At 46.7% G+C, this 21,781-nt stretch overlaps 1 protein-coding gene across 2 annotated transcripts in view; it reads left to right on the top strand.

Moving 5' to 3' along the window:
- The first annotated feature begins 1,000 nt into the window (after positions 1-1,000).
- The window catches only part of tbc1d12b (TBC1 domain family, member 12b), a 141,383-nt gene continuing 120,602 nt past the window's right edge, over positions 1,001-21,781 (top strand). For both annotated transcript variants that reach the window (XM_072479043.1, XM_072479044.1), the window contains exon 1: positions 1,001-1,654. In XM_072479043.1, the coding sequence (XP_072335144.1) occupies positions 1,056-1,654 (599 nt within the window). In that variant the 5' untranslated portion in view covers positions 1,001-1,055. The remainder of the gene's footprint in view (positions 1,655-21,781) is intronic.

A 21,781-nucleotide genomic window follows, 5' to 3' on the forward strand; every position in this document is an offset into this window, starting at 1 on the left:
GTCTTGTGTTAAAATGGCAAGCAAGGGAAGATCAGGGTCCTGAATGTGCACAGACCGAAGGTGCCCAGCAAAGCGATCACCCAGTCTGCGTTTGGTCTCTCCAATATAGAGGAGACCACATTGGGAGCAACGAATGCAATAGACCAAATTGAAAGAGGTGCAAGTGAAATGCTGCTTGACCTGGAATGAGTATTTTGGGCCTGGGATGTTAAGCATGGAAGAGGTAAAGGGGCAGGTGTTACACCTTCTGCGATTAGATGGGAAGGTGCCATGGGTGATGAGAGAGGTCAGCCTCCTTCAACAGCACCTTCCAAATCTGCGAACTCTGCCACCTGGAAAGGCAAGGGCAACAAATGAATGGGAACACCATCACATGCAAATGTAACACACCATCATGACTTGGAGTTATAGTGCTGTTCCTTCATCATTACTGGATCAAAATCCTGGAACTCCCTTCGCAACAGCACTTGACCGAATGCCGAGGGAAGCGATCCTCACTCAGAGTGATAAAGTCATAGAGGTTTACAGCACAGAAAAGGCCCTTTGACCCATCGCATCTGCAGTGGTCAAAGACAACCGAGTATTAGAATCCCATTTTCCAGTCTGAAATGAAAAGTGAATGAAATGAAAATCGCTTATTGTCACAAGTAAGCTTCAAATGAAGTTACTGTGAAAAGCCCCTAGTTGCCACATTCCAGAGCCTGTTCGGGGAGGCTGTTACGGGAATTGAACCGTGCTGCTGGCCTGCCTTCAAAGCCAGCGATTTAGCCCTGTGCAAAACAGCCCCGTCTTGGCTACTAGCCTTGTATGCCTTGGTACCGCAAGGGCATCGAAATGCTCCTTAAATCTCATGAGGGTCTCCATCCCCGCCACTCATCTCAGCGCCAGAGGGGGCGCCATGGAGCCGGCTGAGAAAGGGGGCGGGGCTCTCGTGGTGGTTCCAGTCACGTGCGGCTCCGCCCTGTATGGGGTGACGTCTCCCCTCTGCGCTTGTGCACGGGCGGAAGGACCCGGCTGTAGCCGAGCCCAGTGCGGGTGGGTGTAGCGGGCGCTCCATGTCGGGAATGATCTATCTCCACAGTAACCATGAGAGCTGCTTGCGGGGCCCCGACACACCGAGAGCGGCCACAGCCTGCTTCCACGGCCGCCCCGAGCCCGCCTTAGGGGACCTCTTCAACGGTTGCTGCTCCATGGGGGAGGCGGCCAAGCGGAGGGAGGCGGCCGCCGCTCCTGCTCTCCAGGCCGTTCCTGTGGCGGCCGCCGTGCGGAGCGGGGAGTCGGCTTCCAGCCCGCTGCCATCGGACAGCGGCGGCTCGGGTTCCGGATCCCCGAGCGAACCGAACACTAGCACTCCGGTCAGCACTACCTCGGCGCCCGAGGAGCGGGAGGGCGCCTCTCCCACTGCCCCTTCACCGGGGCCCCGGGCAAACGAGTCGGCCAGCAGCCCGGAGCCCGAGGCGGCCCATAGCCCCGCTGACACCCAGCTGCTGGAGTTCATGGACGTCAGCCTGAATTCGAGGAACTCCTTCGAAGTGAGCCGGCGGCAGAGCGCACCCGAGCAGCTGGCGGACGGGCTCGACACGCCGGCACCCGAACCGGGCAGCGAGCAGGGGGCCAAGCCCAAGAAACTGGGCATCGCCGACTACATCAGCAGGTAAATCCGCAGCTTCACACACACACACACACACACACACACAGGCGGAATGGGGCTCCTTACCTTACACCCTCCCTTCCTTCATCCCTCCATCACTGTAAACCACTGGGTGAACCTCACCCCTCCACCACCAGCCCTGTCAAAGTTAATAACTTGGAGCTTCAGTTAACAGCCGCACAACCTCGCGTCAGCTCAGCAGCAGTGAGCCATTAAACACCACGACAGATATATTTTACCGAAAACAAGAGACACCTCGATGTTTTGTTCTGGTTGTAATGATGCGCCAGCATTTGTTTTCGTTGTACTCCTGGAAAAGGGCGATCCTTGGACCCGACCTGTGCTTTCCTTCCGGAGGTGCCTGATGTTTGTTTCGGGTTGCTTTAAATGTTCAGTGATTTTTCTTGTCTGTTCCATAAATGAATCATCGGTTGCAGTTTTGTCTGTGGTTAATTGTGACCACGAAGGTCAAGGTGAAGTGCATAGGAATTTCAAACACGGGCGTTGTTTACAAGATTGCCGATTTGGTCTTCTCAAATTACGGAAGAGACACCTTTCAGCACTATTTCAGTCCCATATTTCCATGATGTAGAATTTGCATTTTCGCAATGCTGGGTATTGTCTTTTCTTTCCCGTGCTTTTTGGTTACTTCCCTTCCAAAAGTATGCTAAATACTGACAATAGTGTACATAAAGCATCATCACCCCCCCTTCCATCAGTGCGTTTTATATGCTCTGGCTAAAGAAATACGGTTAATAAATGATCTCCTGTAACAATTTGTTGAAAATATTCTTATATAGAGTAAAGAAAGAGGTAATTTTAGTTTTAAAAATAATTTTTAATGTCTACCATATGGATATTATTGAATCAAACTCCCAGGCATTTTATGAACATGAGAATTTAATGTGATGTAATTTGGAAGAAAAAAGTAGGAAAGACAATGTAAACTAAATAGTACAATTTTAAAGGAGGTGCAGGAACAGACAGTGGGAAGGGTTTTATCTGTGCCTGTGTGGCATCGTGGCCTCTGTGCTATAGGCACAAGTTTCAATTGATCTTGGACCTTTGGTACCAGTCGTGTTACAGCACCCGTTGTATCCCAAAGCTCAAAACTCTACAAACAAGGAGAGCTAATATTTGTACTAAGTGAAATCTACCCAGTTTCAGAACTGGTTAACTCACCATGATCAAGGGAACTCAGAAGTTCAATTAAGTTCAACCCTGTAAGATGCAGGACAGAAAGGTACTGATGTAGCCCTATTCCTTACATGATTTGTGTCCTCAATGAAGTACTTGTATTACTACAGGGCCTGTAATTTAGGGATTGTGTATTGGTTATTAAATGTGACAATTTTACTTTAAGACCTGTTTAATATAAGAACTAGGAGCAGGAGTAGGCCATCTGGCCCCTCGAGCCTGCTCCACCATTCAATGAGATCATGGCTGATCTTTTGTGGACTCAGCTCCACTTTCCGGCCCGAACACCAGAACCCTTAATCCCTTCATTCTTCAAAAAACTATCAATCTTTATCTTTAAAACATTGAATGAAGGAGCCTCTACTGCTTCACTGGGCAAGGAATTCCATAGATTCACAACCCTTTGGGTGAAGAAGTTCCTCCTAAACTCAGTCCTATATCTACTTCCCCTTATTTTGAGGCTATGCCCCCTAGTTCTGCTTTCAACGCCAGTGGAAACAACTTGCCCGCATCTATCCTATCTATTCCCTTCATAATCTTGTATGTTTCTATAAGATCCCCCCTCATCCTTCTAAATTCCAACGAGTACAGTCCCAGTCTACTCAACCTCTCCTCGTAATCCAACCCGTTCAGCTCTGGGATTAACCTAGTGAATCTCCTCTGCACACCCTCCAGTGCCAGTACGTCGTTTCTCAAGTAAGGAGACCAAAACTGAACACACTACTCCAGGTGTGGCCTCACTAACACCTTATACAATTGCAGCAGAACCTCCCTAGTCTTAAACTCCATCCCTCTAGCAATGAAGGACAAAATTCCATTTGCCTTCTTAATCACCTGTTGCACCTGAAAACCAACGTTTTGCGACTCATGCACTAGCACACCCAGGTGTCTCTGCACAGCAGCATGTTTTAATATTTTATCATTTAAATAATCCCTTTTGCTGTTGTTCCTACCAAAATGGATAACCTCACATTTGTCAACATTGTATTCCATCTGCCAGACCCTAGCCCATTCACTTAGCCTATCCAAATCCCTCTGCAGACTTCCAATATCCTCTGCACTTCTTGCTTTACCACTTATCTTAGTGTTGTCTGCAAACTTGGACACATTGCCCTTGGTCCCCAACTCCAAATCATCTATGCTGCTGAATTTTTCTTGCTTCATGGTTGTTACATGTTTGCATGGTTTTAACCTGATTATTGTTCCGTATATGAATTTTCTTAGTGTAAGCTACATTGCAATTTGGGCGTTTTGCTGTGAATATGCTTCTTGAATGAAATACCATAAAACACTATCATGTACACTTAATTATAATGTAAAGACCTGGGAGAAGGTGCAACCAAGACTTACTAAATGGTATCAGAGAACAGGGGTTTTGGTTAGCCGGAGAATTTGCGACTGTTCTGCTTAAAACGGTGAGGTTGAGGGACACAATTTTTTCTTATAAAGTGTTCAGAATGAAGAGGTTTTGATAGAATAAATAGGGTGAAACTGTTTCCACTGGCAGATGGGTTGATGACTCGAGGATGCAGATTTAAAATAATTAGCAAGATTTCCAGGAGAAGATAATAAATATTTTATTCAGTGAGTTGTGATCTGGATTACATTGCCTGAAAGGGTTGGGGGAATGCAGATTCAATAGGAACTTTAAAATGGGAATTTGGATTGTTACTTAAAAAAGATGAGGGGTTGTGGGAAAGATCGGGAGGAGGACTAAGGTGTAGCTCTTTGAGAGCTTGCACAGGCATGATGGACCAAATGACCACTTCCTATACTGTTGGATTTTATAAAAGGTTTTCATGTGTGTTTTAATAAACTGGTTTAAAACTGGCATCCTGATAACTTTGGCAAAGGTTTGAGGTTTTTTTAAATGCCTTTGTACAAAACAGACATTGGTTGTGTAGCTGTCCATAACCCAGCTTGCAATCTTTTATTGGTAGCGTAAGGAACTATTTATTAAGTTTAAGCGTCTTCCAAATGGGCATTTTCTCAATTAGGGTGATAAAAGGTGATGCAGTGCATGAGGACCACACTGTGTATCTTTTGAGTCGCAGGATTTGGGTGAAAAACCACAATTTCTAACACCAGCTGTGCTGTTGGGAAGATGCGAGGCAATTGTCAGATACATCTTTAAAGGAAATAGAGAAAATTGGACCTAGTCACTCAAATCCATACTGGTTTGCCTCTAATACATGGCTTGAAGGACACCAATAGGAGCTGATTCAAGATACATTGCCAACTAATTATCTGGTGACAAAAAACAAAGGGGAAAATGTTTAGTAAATTTCCAAAAGATTAGTGGGCTCATTCTTTGCAAAGAACACTGGTTAAAGGTGTATGCTACGGTGCTTTATGTATTGTGTGCAAGTGGGAAAAGCTACCTATTTTCAGTGGTGAGAAACTTTGAGAAGCACATCTCTTTAAATTAGATATAACTGGTCACTAAGATGACTTGCCATACTTGGTCTCCAAGTAAATTAGTTCTTAGTGATTTTTCTTTCTTTGTTGAAATCTCTGTCAGAGAAGCAGATGTTGGAAAAATGAATTTGTTTGCCAAAGCAAATTCTTATGGCTTTACAATGAGTACAATTCAGCTCTTGCTGCCTATTTTACTTTTATTCTCTTTTTCAATTGAAAACCAATTGAGCTTTTTTTATTGAAGCAATCCTACAGATGATTTTAGCTGCCATGCAGAAATAGTAATCTGTTTTATTTGTTTATAGTTTTATGACTACACATTCCAGTATCCACCCACTCATTAACTACAGTTGTCAAAACACTTCTTTTCCCATACTACAATGAAAAATAAATCTGTTCCATATCATTGCTTTTGTAAAGCAGCTGACTTAAAATTACAGGACATCGCTTTTAATCCACAAAATGTGATAATAGTTGTGCTGTTTCTTCACAAACATCATCTGCTCTCCGAAATAATGGGGAGGAAAAATTGTCTGACGATTAATAGTTTGTTCATCAAAGATACCAGATTCTCATTAGCAAATCGATAACGTATGGAAAAAATGACCAGAAATGAGTTCTTTGCACAGTGCAGTTTCAGTAATTTTGTTCGATCACCTGTTTTCCACTAAATGCTAGAAGACTGGAGCGTGACAGTCATATAATAGTAGAAGCAGAGGATAGAACGATCTATTTAGCCTTGCTGCTCCGTATTTGAACAGAGGCGCAAAGCATGATGTTACGGCTTGCAACCCTATATCGATTATCAAACATTTAGTAGGCTAAAGGTACAGCTCCAAATTATTTATAAATTGGTGTCTGCAAAGCAAAATATTGATCAAAGCTTTGAATTTAAAACACATGTATTCTCTTTGAAAGCAGATTCTATATTCTGGGTTACTTTTTATTTGAATGTTTTATATGACAGTTTTCAAAAGACAAGTTTAATCAATTCCCAACTTCGTAACTACCGATTTCTTAACAGTTTTGGATATCTTTTATTAAGCAAATGTCAATTATCAGTGGTTTCTATTGAATTACTCAATATTTTTGAGTTGTATAATGAGCCAGCTTTTTTTGCTGCATTGTCGACCTCTTTATCAGCTGTGATTTTCACCTGTGAAATATGTATTTCTGTTTTTACTGCTGTCTATCATTGCACTGTGTAAGTGCCTGGATTTGGGCTAAATTGCCCCAATCGTGCTAGCAGCTTAAAGGTAATCTGTTTGAAATCTGTTAATTATATATGGTATACATTTTTTCCTCCCAGTTTTGAATCTACTTTAAAAAAGACTAATTTTTACCCTTTACAGCTACAAAAGTCTTACTTGAATTGGGCCCTCAATCACAATCTAGAGGACATGGTCCACTGAACCAATTGTATCTAAATTAATATTTTTACTCTTGCAGGCGCTAAGATCGCTCATGCATAAAATATGAATTAAATGAAATGAAAATCGCTTATTGTCACAAGTAGGCCTCAAATGAAGTTGCAGTGAAAAGCCCCTAGTCGCCACATTCCGGCGCCTGTTCGGGGAGGCTGGTGCGGGATGTTTGTGCAGTAAATATGCTCAGACTATGTTGTGATACTGCAAGGGCAAAATCAGTAATTATTTTAATGTTATTGCATGGAGCCTAGCCGTGATAATAGGCATTCTATGGAAATGTCACACAATGTGAAATCCTAATATTTAAACTGCGATAAGCTTAAAATGGGCAGTAGCTGTATCCTACTTCTCCATTTTGTGTAAATGCAGGCCATTTTTACTATTTAAAATTATGCTCGCCTTGAGTTTTCTTGCTTTAACAAGTTTTAACTATAAACCTCTCAGTTAAACTGTGGTGGACTTGTGCAATATTTTTTTTATTCCAAGAAATCAGTGTTTTCGTTTTGCATCCATTACTTTTCACTTAAACAATGTAGACTCGATAGTAAGTAAGCAGCGTTATTAAAATTTTAGATGACATGGAACTTTGCAAAGTAGTAGATAGGGGTAAGGGTAGTTAGACTTCAGGATGACACAATGTGGTAACAAATAGTGGTTAACACTGTAGCTTCACAGCACCAGGGTCCCAGGTTCGACTCCCTCTTGAGTCACTGTCTGCAGAGTCAGCATGTTCTCCCCATGTCTGCGTGGGTTTCCGGTTTCCTACCACAAGTCCCAAAAGACGTACTTGTTAGGTGAATTGGACATTCTGAATTCTCCCTCGGTGTACCCGAACAGGCGCCGGAATGTGGCAACTAGGGAATTTTCACAGTAACTTCATTGCAGTGTTAATGTAAGCCTACTTGTGACAATAATAAAGATTATTATTATGTGCTGAACTATGCAGAAGAAGGCAGATTGAATTCAAGGCAGAGAAGTGTGAAGTGATGCACTTCTCTTGGGGTAGCACAAGTGGCTAGCATTGTGGCTTCAAAGTGCCAGGGTCCCAGGTTCGATTCCCCGCTGGATCACTGTCTGTCAGTGCGGAGTCTGCATGTTCTCCCCGTGTCTGCGTGGGTTTCCTCCAGGTGCTCCGGTTTCATCCTACAGCCCAAAGATGCGCAGGTTAGGTGGATTGGCCATGATAAATTGCCCTTCGTGGCCAAAAAGGTTAGGAGGGGTTATTGGGTTACGGGGATAGGGTGGAAGTGAGGGCTTGGGTGGGTCGGTGCAGTTTCGATGGGCCGGGTGACCTCCTTCTACACTGTATGTTCTATGTTCTTCTGTTTGGAACCCACCCCACGAAGTAGGTAAAGATATTCACACCTGGAGATTCTGCTAACAGCATTAAGCTCCTTATAGAACTGGTATTTTGCCTCTGTTGGAGCACTGTATTGGAGCATAGATAATTATGTGGTTAACTGATCCTGGTTTGAGTTGAAATGGGGATGGAGAGATCGCATTCTGAACCATTTGTGAGGGGTCCTGGCTTCGAGAATAGTGAGTTACATACAGCAAAGTCAACATCATTTACTGTTTCCTCTGAACGCCAGATGAACTTGTAATCTTTCTTTGTGATCCGCTCTCAGCAAACCTGCTTTCTTATAGGGAGTCGGTGTCAGCGTTTTGCTTATCAAGTTCCATGTGGATCACAATTGTTTTGCACAAGTTATCAACCGGCTGCAAGTTGTCTATCAGTCCCATGCACATAGTCGTTCCAGCTTGCCATTCAAAGAATTGGCATCTTTTTTCTCTTAGTTTGTTTGCCTGGTGTGATGGATTCTGTTCACTTGCTGAGCAGAGACTCTCGTGTTCCAAGTACCCATTGAAGCGGTTGGGTGGTGGTGGGTCAGCACCTTCCTAGTCGGGGACTGTCCAACGCGACCGTCCCTCCCTGTATCGGAGACAGCCCCATGTAACTTCTCCTTCTGTGAAATTGGGCTCGTCCCTCCCTACGTCGGGAAACAGCCCCTAGTAACTTCTTCTGTGAAATTGGGCTCATCGCTCGTACTGCTGTTTTTGGTATTTTAATGCTTTTCAGCGAAACTGGAAAAGCTTGCTGCAAGTCTGGAAACTATTTAGAGACCTGAGGCTGCTCAAGCATCAGAATCTCCCTGACCGCCCCAGTTGAGTCCAAAGTAATGCACAAAATACTATATTTGCCACCAGCTTGGATGAAGGAGTAGCCAGAAAGATGACATACTTTTAAAAAAAAAAAATTTTAAAAATTTTTATGAAAGGTTTTCATAAAATATCAATAACAAAATGAGAAAGAAAAAAGAACCCATAAAACACAATCTAAAAAAAGCAACCCCCCAAACACCTCCCCCGCTGTACATAAATAATAAATTAACATTAACACCCCGACTTAACACAACAGGTGTATACACCCCCTCAGACCCTCCAGTGTAAATAACATAAACAAAAATAAAGTAAACCCTGCCCCCCCCTCCCTGAGCTGCTGCTGCCATTGACCAATGTTTATCGTTCTGCCAGAAAGTCCAAGAACGGTTGCCAACTCCTAAAGAACCCTTGCACCGACCCTCTCAAGGCGAATTTTACTCTCGACAATTTAATGAACCCTGCCATATCGCTGATCCAGGATTCCACGCTTGGGGGCCTCTTTCGCCTCCTGGCTCCTCTGCCACCCCAAATATTGCGAGCCCCCAGCCCGGTCTGACCCTGGATCCTACCACCCTCGACACTGTCCTCGCTACGCCCTTCCAAAATTCCTCCAGCGCTGGGCATGCCCAGAACATATGGGTGTGATTTGCTGGGCTCCCTGAGCACCTAACACACCTGTCCTCACCCCCAAAGAACCGGCTCATCCTTGTCCCGGTCATGTGTGCCCTGTGCAGCACCTTAAACTGTATGAGGCTGAGCCTCGCGCACAAAGAGGAAGAATTCACCCTCCCTAGGGCATCTGCCCACATCCCCTCTTCGATCTCCTCTCCCAACTCCTCCTCCCACTTACCTTTCAACTCCACCACCGAGGCCTCCTCCTCCTCCTCCTGCATCACCTGGTAAGTTTCCGAGATCTTTCCCACCCACCCCCCGAGAGCACCCTGTCCTGTACTGTGTGTGGCAGTAGCCGCGGGGATTCCACCACCTGCCGTCTGGCAAACGCCCTTACCTGTAAGTACCTGAAGGTGTTCCCGGGGGGAGCCCGTACGTCTCCTCCAGCTCACCCAAGCTCGCGAACCTCCCGTCCACAAACAGGTCCCCCAACTTTCGTATCCCTGCCCTGTGCCACGCCGAAAACCCTCCACCTGTTCTTCCTGGGGTGAACTGGTGGTTCCCCCGTAATGGGGTCCACGCCGAGGCCCCAACTCTCTTTTCCCCCCCCCCCAATGCCGCCTCCACTGCCCCCAAATTCTGAGGGCCGCCGCCACCACCGGGCTCGTGGTATACCTCCTTGGAGGGAGCGGCAGCGGTGCTGTTGCCAGCGCTCCCAGACTCGTACCCACACAGGACGCCGTCTCCAGCCTCTTCCATGCAGCCCCCTCCCCCTCCATCACCCACTTGCGCACCATTGTTGCATTGGCGGCCCAGTAGTACCCACAGAGGTTGGGCAGCGCCAGCCCCCTCCTATCTCTACGCCGCTCCAAGAACACCCTTCTCACTCTCTGAGTCCCTCGCACCCGCACAAACCCCATTATACTCCTGTTATCCCGCCTGAAAAAAGCCTTCGGGATAAACACGGGGAGGCACTGGAACAGGGGCAAAAACCTTGGGAGCACCGTCATTTTGATTGACTGCACCCTACCCGCCAAGGACAGCGGCAATGCGTCCCACCTCTTGAACTCCTCCATTTGCTCTACCAGCCTTGTGAAGTTAAGCCAATGCAGGGCCCCCCAGCTCCTGGCCACCTGGACCCCCAAATATCTGAAGCTCCTCTCCGCCCTTTTTAGTGGGAGCTCGCCAGTCCCCCTCTCCTGGTCCCCTAGCTGAACTACGAACAGCTCGCTCTTCCCCATGTTGAGCTTGGACCCAGAAAAGTCCCCGAATTCCCTAAGGATCCTCATTACCTCAGGCATTCCTCCCACCAGGTCCGCCACATACAGCAGCAGGTCGTCCGCATAAAGCGACACCCTATGCTCCTCCCCACCCCGCACCAACGCCCTCCAATTCCTCAACTCTGTGTCATAGCCAGGGGTTCAATCGCCAGTGCGAAGAGCAGGGGGGACAGAGGACACCCCTGTCTCTTCCCTCGGTGCAACCGAAAGTACTCGGACCTCCTCCTATTTGTGGCCACACTAGCCATCGGGACCTCGTACAACAGCCTAACCCACCTGACAAACCCCTCCCCAAACCCGAACCTCTTCAGTACCTCCACTCTACCCTATCGAAGGCTTTCTCAGCGTCCATCGCCACCACTATCTCCGCCTCCCCCTCCCTCGCCGGCATCATGAACGTTCAAAAGCCTCCGCACATTCGCGTTCAACCGTCTCCCCTTCACAAACCCCGTCTGGTCTTCATGGATGATCTGTGGCACTCAATCCTCGTGGCTAAGACCTTTGCCAGCACCTTGGCATCTACATTTAGCAAGGAAGTCGGTCTGTAAGCTCTACATTGCAGGGGTTCCTTGTCCCGCTTCAGGATCAAGGAGATCAGTGCCCGGGACATCGTCGGGGGTAAAGCCCCCCCCTCCCCCTCTCCCCCTCCCTTGCCTCATTAAAGGTCCTAACTTAACAGCGGGCCCAACAGGTCCATATATGTTTTATAGAACTCGACCGGGAAACCGTCCGGCCCCGGTGCCTTCCCCACCTGCATGCTTCCTATCCCTTTGATCAGCTCCTCCAGCCCATTCGGGGCCCCCAGTCCTGCCAGCAGTCCCTCTTCCACCTTTGGAAACCTCAATTGGTCCAGGAAACGGCCCATCCCTCCCTCCTCCCGTGGGGGCTCGGATCGGTACAATTCCTCGTAGAAGTCCCTGAAGACCCCATTGATGCCAACCCCACTTCGCACCACACTCCCTCCTCTGTTCTTAACTCCCCCGATCTCCCTAGCTGCGTCCGAAGCTGATGCGCCAGCATCCGCGTTTGCCTTTTCCCCATACTCGTAAATCGCCCCCTGGGCCTTCCTCCACTGCACCTCGGCCTTCCTGGTGGACACCAGGTCGAATTCGGCCTGGAGGCTACGCCTTTTCCTCAATAATCCTTCCTCGGGCTCCTCTGCATACCTCCTGTCTACCCTCACCATCACCCCCCCCCCCCCCCCCCCCCCCCCCCAAGCTCCCTCCGCTCCTTGTGGGCCCTAATGGAGATCAGCTCTCCCTTCAGTGCCTCCCATACCATCCTCACTCGGACCTCCCCGTTGTCGTTGGTCTCCAAGTACCTCTCTATACTTCCTCGGACCCGCTCGCTCACCACCTCGTCCGCCAACAGCCCCACCTCCAAGCGCCACAGCGGGCGCTGGTCCCTCTCGTCCCCCATCTCCAAGTCCACCCAATGCGAGGCGTGGTCCGAAATGGCTATTGCCGAATACTCGCTATCCTCTACTCTTGCTATCAGCGCCCTACTCAAAATGAAAAAGTCGATTCGAGAATAAGCCTTATGGACATGTGAGAAGAATGAAAATTCCCTAGCCCCCGGCCTTGCAAATCTCCAAGGGTCCACCCCTCCCATTTGGTCCATAAATCCCCTCAACACTCTAGCCGCCGGCGGCTTCCTACCCGTCCTAGACCTGGAGCAATCCAGTGCCGGATCCAGCACCGTGTTAAAGTCTTCCCCCATTATCAGGCCCCCCACTTCCACGTCTGGGATCTGACCCAACATACGCCGCATAAAACCCGCATCGTCCCAGTTCGGGGCATACACATTGACCAGTGCCACCCTCTCTCCCTACAACTTACCACTTACCATTACGTACCTACCGCCATTATCTGCCACAATGCTCGACGCCTCGAATGACACCTTCTTTCCCACCAAGATCGCCACCCCTCGATTTTTGGCATCTGGCCCCGAATGAAACACCTGACCTACCAACCCTTTCCTCAGTCTTACCTGGTCTGCCACCTTAAGGTGTGTCTCCTGGAGCATAACCACATCCGCCTTGAGCCCCTTCAGGTGCGCGAATACGCGGGCCCGCTTAACCGGCCCATTCAGTCCCCTTACATTCCAGGTTATCAGCTGGACAAGGGGGCTACCCGCCCCCCTCCCCCGCCGACTAGCCATGACTCCTCCTCGGCCAGCCACGCACCCGCACCCCACACCTGGCCCGTTCCCCACCGCGGCATACCCCTGTCTCGACCCCCCCCCCCACTCGCTCCAGCTTCTCCTTGACCTTAGCAGCAGCAACTCTATCCCCCCCCCCCCCACCCCACCTAGGACCCGTCCTAGCTGGTTTACTCCCCCCATTGCACTTCCGCAAGTCAGCTGACCCTGGCCACTCCCGCCTCCCCTTCGACTCCTCCCATTGCGTGGCACACCCTCCTCTCCCCATCCACAGGCTCTCCCCCTCCCACCTCCGTTCTAAGCGCGGGAAACAATCCTCGCTTCCCCGCCCCGCCCCCTCCCTCCCCCCAGTCTTCGGCGTGGGAAAAAAGCCTGTGCTTTCCACCTACCAGGCTCCACCACCAACCAAAACAGTGCCCGAACCAAAAATAGGCATAACATATCCCCAATCGCCCATCCCGACCCTCAGTCTGTGTCCAGCTTCTCGGCCTGAACAAAGGCCCAAGCCTCCTCCGGAGACTCAAAATAATGGTGCACCGGTAACCCACAGTCGCGCTGGCTGCAACATGCTAAACTTCACCCCCTTCCTGTGCATCACTGCCTTTGCTCGATTGTACCCGGCCCTCCTCTTCGCACTCCAGTCCTGGTATATCCGAACCTCCGCGTTCTCCCACCTGCTGCTCCTCTCCTTCTTGGCCCACCTGAGCACACATTCCCGATCGACTAACCGATGGCACCGCACCAGCGCCGCCCGCGGAGGCTCGTTAGCCTTGGACCTCCTCACCAACACTCTATGGGCCCCTTCCAGCTCCAGGGGCCCCTGGAAGGACCCCGCTCCCATCAGCGAGTTCAACATGGTGACCACATAGGCCCCCACGTCCAGCCCCTCCGGGAGGCCCAGAATCCGCAAATTCTTCCGCCTTGACCGATTCTCCATCTCCTCGAACCGCTCCTGCCATTTCTTGTGGTGCGCCTCCACCTTTACCGCAAGGCCTAAGATCTCGTCCTCATTGTCAGAGATCTTTTGTTGAGCCTCTCGGATTGTCACCCCCTGGGCTGTCTGTCTTTTCAGCAGCTTATCAATAGAAGCCTTCATCGGCTCTAGCAGGTCCGTTTTAATCTCTCTGAGGCAGCGCTGGATACCCTCCTGTTGCTCCTCCGCCCACTGCCTCCACGCTGCCTGGTCTCCGCCCGCCGCCATTTTGTCCTTCTTCCCAAAAGTCCGTTTTTGCGGGAGCAGCCGAATGTGCGACTTAGCTCCGCATAGCTCTCCGAAGTCTCGAGAGGGAATCCTTTTGGCAATGTTCGTTTCACCAATCTGCCCCAAAAAGTCTGAAAACTCCTGAAAAAGGTCTTGAGAGTCTGTTCCAGACGGGAGCTGCCGAAAGCGAGTCCTACTCCTCCATGGCTGCCACCGGAAGCCTCGTCCCTGTTTCTTCAGTGGCCTTGGTAGATCTTTTCACAGTTGGCCCCTCTGCTGCTAGAATTCACCTTTAATAAAGGCCCTCAAGTCAGCTTGCAGCTTTAAGCTTGCCCTTCCCCCGCCTGCATGCTGGAAGAGGCTCTGTTTATCCTGCAGTTACAGCCAAATCTTTTACTGTTTCTGCCGGGTCTGGTAACCAAGAGACATACCATTCCTGGGGGACACTGTCGGGGGAATGTTGCAGTCTTCTTCCCACACCAGGAAATGTCAAACAAATGCCGTGGGGGCCCTGTAAAGAGCCCAAAAGTCCGTTCCAAGCGGGAGCTACCGAACATGCGACCTATCTCTGCATAGTTCGAAAGATGACGTACTTAGACATCAGTCTACCTTTGGGCTCCACTCCAGACTTTTTGTTGGGGTTTACTCCCTTGGCGTTCCACTTTCCTGAGGTACCCATAAGACATTGGAGCTATTTGCCCATAGTTTGCAGTTTGACTCGTGAGTGCTAAATATGTCAGTGTGCCTGTAGGCCTGCATGTTTAGGGGCCACAGCACCTCAGTTATTCAATATTAGCCAGGGGCTCCGATGCACCCAATTTCCATGTGTGTACCACAGCATGTGGCGGCACAGCTGATGACTTGCCAATGGCGAGGTTGTGTACTGGCAGAGAGACTGTTGCACTTGTGTCTCGCTTTTACACTGCTGCTAGCCAGTTGGCTGAAAATGAGAAGCAAGCTAGCACACAAGCAGAAAGCATGTCGACTCACTTCACCCACATGCGAGACACATCACATTGACTAACATGCCATAGTGAGAACACCTTCAGTGGCAAATGCATGGGCATTTGTGGCCCAGGATCTTGCCATGCTGCCATCTATTAGTATGTGATGCTGGAGGTTGCTGATAGCTTCACCCAGAAATTTGTCACTTTTAATGCTGAAATTAACACAAATTGCAAAAGCTGCAGCTGTTATGTCCCAGCTGAGTGAGTGAAACAGCAGCCTGACTTAAGAAGACCGAACTGCAAGTCAAGCAAGCCTGTATCCTCCGTGCACTCGTTTGCAATGGTGAGACCTGGACAGCATCTGAGAGGCAGGAGAAAAGACTGAACAGTTTCCACCTTTGCTTTCTTAGACATACCGTTGGCGTGTCTAGGCAGCTCAAGGTCACAAACTCAAAAGTCTTGGAGCATGCTAATTACATTTGTATACATTCATTGCTAAGTCAATGACGACTGCGCTAACTCAGCTATTTTCATCACATGCCATGTACCCAAAGACTGGTGAACTGGCCACTTGGTCATGACTTCCTGGGCACCATACCTCCCTTACAAGGAGACCTGCAGACAAGATATGAAGATAGCAGACATTGACACCGACAGTTGGGAGATGGCCGCTGACGACCATGATCTCTGGTAGCTGACAGTTTGGAAGGGCATTGGAAGAGGTAAGCAGAAGCTAAAAGCTCAGATGGCTGAGTAAAGGAAGCAGAGAAAACAGGCTAGTGAATCATGCACCTTCTTCTCAGCCCATTGTTTTCCTCTATAGCAAATGCGACTGCCATGCCAGAGTGGGCTCCTAGGCTGCACCAAACAATCCTTAATGCAGTTGACCACCATGGTGCAAACCATTTTACAGCAAGACTGCATAAAATAACTAGAGAGATAGAATGTAAAAGTGAAGAGTGCAGGTTAGATCTTTATAAGTCATTGGTTAGGTCTCAGCTGGAATATTGTGGACAATTCTAGTATGACACTTTATCTGAGGTCTTTATATCTTTACAAAGTACCTTGGAGATTTTTGCTCAGGATGAGGGACTGATGAGAAGTTTGAAAAAAAATAGGATTTCCTCGGAACAGAGGTTAAAAGCTGACCTAATAGTGGTTTTCATGATAGATTCTGATAGAAAATACAGTATTTCCTCTGGTAAATGGATTATCATTGCAAAGTTCCTGAGGGAAGATGAGAACGTTTTATCCAGACAGCGAATTCCATTTAGTTTGGAAAGGGAATTGGAGAGGTGGTACTTAAGGATGAGAAGGTTAACAGTTACAGACAAAAAGCGAAGACGCGGGACTAAGTATGACTGCTTTTTCAAAGAACACACAACAGGCTGAATGACTGCCTCCAATGCTCTGTTTGTATAATCCGATGATATAGATTTTGGACCTTTTTGACTTATGTATTGAATTGATTAGCATAGAGAAATAAAAGCAACCGGCCCACCTCATTATACTGTCTTGTTACAGTAAAATGTCACTGCCTATTGTGAGATGCTTTTACAGTCATAAGGTGAAATATTTTCTTGCATTCCAACCAATAACAGTATATCACTTTCATGTGTGGTTATGGTCAGATGGAGTGCAAATGTCACTATCATTTGAGAGCTTGGTGAAAGATCAGAAAGTATTGTGGTGGATGTATAGGAGTTTTTTTTTTCTAACCAGTGAGTTGTTTCTGAATTGATGCCAATTAATGTTCAAATTGAGTGCTTTTCCTGCTGTTGACTAATGTACAATTGGTAACTACAAAAGCGACTGCCCAGAGACACTAAAGTCTCTTGCACGATTGGAAATTTGTCATGAAATCATTTTGTTTTCCTCTGTGTGCTTTGTAAGCTAGCTTCTGTGGAGATTGTAACATTTTGGGCACAGGATATTCCCGTACTTGTTACATTTGTTCCTGCCTCGTAACAAGGGTGGAACCTTTGAAGTGTTTTGATAAGTCAACCAGGTCAGCTCAAAGGTCTGTCAGTTTTAATCAGTAAGAAGTCTTACAACAGGTTAAAGTCCAACAGGTTTGTTTCAAACACTAGCTTTCGGAGCACTGCTCCTTCCTCAGATGAATGAAGAGGTATGTTCCAGAAACATATATAGACAAATTCAAAGATGCATGACAATGCTTAGAATGCGAGCATTTGCAGTTAATTGTTTACATATCCAGAGATAGGGGTAACCCCAGGTTAAAGAGGTGTGAATTGCCTCAGTTTAAATTAGAGTCAGGAGCAGTAGAAGTTCCATGCAACTAATGCTGCTGTTAGCTGAGGAGCTAGGTTGGCAGGATCCAGGTAGTGAGGACTTGGGAGAAGTCCTGGAGAGCTGAAGAGGCGGCGGAGAGTCAGTGACTCTGTGCTGCGAGCCATTGGGGAAAAAGATAACCCATTGGAGCAGAGTCGGTGTTGAAGCGTAGGCTTGGGAGACCAGGTTGAAATCCCTGGGAGATGAGCAATTGTTGAGGCAGCCTGAGGCTGAAGATTTTTGAGGGAATTCTCAGACTTGATCCTCAAGTGAAAAGTTTGGAATCCCTCCTGAGGGAAACCGGTTTAACAAAATTGTATAACTTGCAGTGGATACTGACATCTGGGTAGGTTACTGAGAACTCAGTGGGATCTATCTTGATCGCATTTGTTATTAAATATGTATTGTGCATGTTCACACAGTTCGCCTTGTTAGTTCATACTTCATGTTAATCCTGAATGTTAGTATTAGAGTGTAAGATATTGTTAATTGTTTTACTTTCCTGACTTTGTGTCATAAAGTTTATTTGAAGCTTGTGGCTTTTTAGTAAGTACCTGGGATTTCAAACTTTTTGTCCACTGTAAACAAAAGGTTACTGTTCCAAAACCAGATTGAACCAAAAATTTGGGATAACATGTCCAAAATCTTTCCTTTATCGAGTCCCGATGTTCGATCACAGGATTAGTGCCTTGTCTTATTCCTCTAGTAACATCTTTAATGTGTAAATGCAAATTGCTATCTGATCTCATTTTTTTCTGGACTGCGGTACTATCTTCAGTGGAAAGATTTGTTCCTAAATAAACTTTTCAATGTTCGCAACATGTGCCCTTTAATGTGGCAACATTGCCCAAAGGTAATTATTTAATTGAAAAACAGCCACTAGCAAAAACTGGCAATTTCAGTGAAGCTCTGCTTCATGAGCACTTGGGGCTCAACTCCAAAATCAGCACTTTTATAAATAGTTTCTTGAACCCAAATTGAAAGATTTGTGATTTTTCCATGTAAAATAGGAAGTAGTGCTGTGTTCATGAGTTGTCTGGGGATAACTCGTCAACTGAATTTATGCTCTCCATTGCCAATCCAGTAGACTCCAAACATCTTATCACAGAATCACAATAATACAGCTCAGAAGAGTCCCTTCAGCCCAATCGAGTCTGCACCGACACATGAAAAACATCTGATCTGCCTTACTAATCCCATTTACCAGCATTTTGCCCATAGCCGTGAATGTTATGACATGCCAAGTGCTCATCCAGGTACATTTTAAAGGATGAGGCAACCCGCCTCTACCACCCTCCCAGGCAGTGCATTGCGACCTCTGGGTAAAAAGGTTTTTCCTCAAATTCCCCCTAAATTTCCTGCCCCTGACCTCAAACTTGTGTCCCCTCATAACTGACCCTTCAACTAAGGGGAACAGCTGCTCCCTATCCACCCTCTCCATGCCCCTCATAATCTTGTACACCTTGAACAGGTCACCCCTCAGTCTCCTCTGCTACAGCGAAAACAACCCAAGCCTATCCAACCTCTCTTCATAACGTAAATGTTCCATCCCAGGAAACATCCTGGCGAATCGCCTCTGCATTCCCTCTAGTGCAATCACATCTTTCCTATAATGGGTGACCAGAATTGCACACAGTACTCCAGCAGTGGCCTCACCAAAGTTCAGTGCAGTTCAACATGACCTCCCTGCTTTTGTAATCTGTGGCTTGATTGATAAAGGCAAGTTTCACATGCCTTTTTTTATCACCCATTAATCTGCCCTCTCTCCTTCAAAGATCTCTGGACAAACATGCAAAGGTTCTTTTGTTCCTTGGAAATCCCCAGTGTCATGCCATTCATTGATACTTCTGTGTCACGTTATTCCTTCCAAAGAGAGTCACTTTTCAGGGTTAAATTCCATCAGCCACTTTTCTGTTCATTTGACCAACCCGTCTATATCTTCCTGTAACCCAAGACACCCAACCTCACTGTTAACCAACCGGCCAATCTTTGTGTCATCTGCAAATTTACTGATCCTACCCACCCACATAGTCATATATGTCATTTATATAAATGACAAACAATAGGGGACCCAGCACAGATCCCTGTGGTAACTGGACACTTGCTTCCAGTCACTAAAGAAGCCGTCTGCCATCACCCTCTGTCTCCTGTAGCTAAGCAGATTTTGTATTCTATGTACATCTGCCTTCTCTTTATAAGTGTCCCATATGGGACCTTGTCAACGGCTTTGCTGAAATCCATGTAAACTGCATTAACTACACTACCCTCTTCCACGCACCTGGTCACATGCTCAAAAAATTCAATCAAATTTGTTAGGCGTGATCTCACTCTGACAAAGCCATGCTGACTGTTCATGATCAAACCTTGCCCCTCCAAGTGGAGATAGATTCTCACCGTCAGAACTTTCTCCTATAGTTTCCCTACCACTGATGTGAGACTCATTGGTCGGTAGTTCCCTGGTAAATTACTTTGATACTGATGAAATTATCTGATGAAATGACAACTTTGCACAATATGACATAATTTTAACGCTGTAAGTAGTAGGTAAATCATGCCATTTGTCATAATGTACTTTATAGTTTCAGTCAGAAATTAGATATATTTAATTCTGATTAATGGTGCAGCACGGTAGCATTGTGGATAGCACAATTGCTTCACAGCTCCAGGGTCCCAAGTTCGATTCCGGCTTGGGTCACTGTCTGTGCGGAGTCTGCACATCCTCCCCGTGTGTGCGTGGGTTTCCTCCGGGTGCTCCGGTTTCCTCCCACAGTCCAAAGATGTACAGGTTAGGCAGATTAGCCATGATAAATTGCCCTTAGTGTCCAAAATTGCCCTTCATGTTGGGTGGGGTTACTGGGTTATGGGGATCGGGTGGAGGTGTTGACCTTGGGTAGGGTGCTCTTTCCAAGAGCCGGTGCAGTCTCGATGGGCCGAATGGCCTCCTTCTGCACTGTAAATTCTATGTTAATCTATGTTCTTTTGATTATTGATTCAGTGCATTTTAAGCTCTGTAAATACTTGTCAATTGTATGTGATGGATGTAAAACCTTGGGATATTTTCTTCAGTTATTGCTCGGAGTGACTACATCCTGAAGCATTTATTATTAAGAGGATAAACTACCTCTTCCTCTATCCCCCAAGAGAAGCTGCCTTGAGGCAGAGGCTCAAAGTTAGATCATGCCTCCTGATCTCAAGGTCCACTTAGATTTCTTACCAGCTATCTGCTGCTAAAATCGTTACTTTTTTTTCTCTGTTCTTGCATTGCATGTGAAGAACCCAGAACAAGCTGGATCAATACTAGTCCATGCAAACTCTTTGACGTGTATTTAAATGTTACACTTGGCATCCTAGAGCAAGGATGCTGATCCTGGCTTTGCACAGCAACAGTCATAGTTTGGGGACTTAATTGGATACATTATTTTTAGACTTTTGTTTTGACAGGACAGAGTAAAAGGAAGTGATAATGGGAGCTTGTCAGAAAGATATGGCACTAATCATGGGAATTTTAATCTACATATAGATTAATAAAATAAGATGGGCAAAGATAGTGTAGATAAGGAGTTCATAATGTTTTTGAGATTGTTTCTTTGGTAGCATGTTCTGAAGCCAACCAAAGTAGAGGTAATAAGAGACCTGGTATTGTGCAATGAGATACGATTAATTGATAATTTAATAGTGAAGGCACCCCATGGAGAAGTGATCATTATATGATTGAAATTTACATTCCATTTGAGGGAGAGAAGGATGTGTCCAAGACCAATATTTTAAACTTGAATAAGGCCAGTTATAAGGGCATGTAAACGGAGCCAGCTAAAGTGATATTTCAGAATACACAGACGAGACACTATTATGAGACAGAAAAATTCCTTGAGACGGGCCCATCATTCGTGGTTAACTAAAAAAGTTTAAAAAAACAGTATTAAACTTGATGAGAAAGCATATATTTGCAGAAAGGCGAGTGGCAGGTCAGAAGTTAGAAAGAATATCAAAGAATTACAAAAAGATTGATGAGAGAAAAACTTGTGCAACAGCCAACTGTTTATATAAGGGCTGATGCTAAGGGTTTCTTTAGATATTTAAATAAGAAAAGAGTTAATAAAGTGAGCATTTGTCCTATAGAAAATGCACCTGGGGAATTGATAATGGAAAGTAGGGCTATGGTGGATGAATTAAACGGAAATTTTTTCATCAATTTTCATTATCGAAGACACAAGTAATATCCCAGAAATAGCTGAAAATCAGGAAATGGAAGGGAGTGAGGAACTCGGGAAAATTACAAACACCAGGGAAGGAAGTGGTCCCGTGCAATTTGTTGGGTCTGCAGGCTGACAAATCCCCAGGTCTGGATGGAATTTATCATAGATTATCATAGAATTTACAGTGCAGAAGGAGGCCATTCGGCCCATCGAGTCTGCACCGGCTCTTGGAAAGAG

The sequence above is a fragment of the Scyliorhinus torazame genome, chromosome 16 (assembly GCF_047496885.1).
Source record: "Scyliorhinus torazame isolate Kashiwa2021f chromosome 16, sScyTor2.1, whole genome shotgun sequence".
Classification (NCBI taxonomy): domain Eukaryota; kingdom Metazoa; phylum Chordata; class Chondrichthyes; order Carcharhiniformes; family Scyliorhinidae; genus Scyliorhinus; species Scyliorhinus torazame.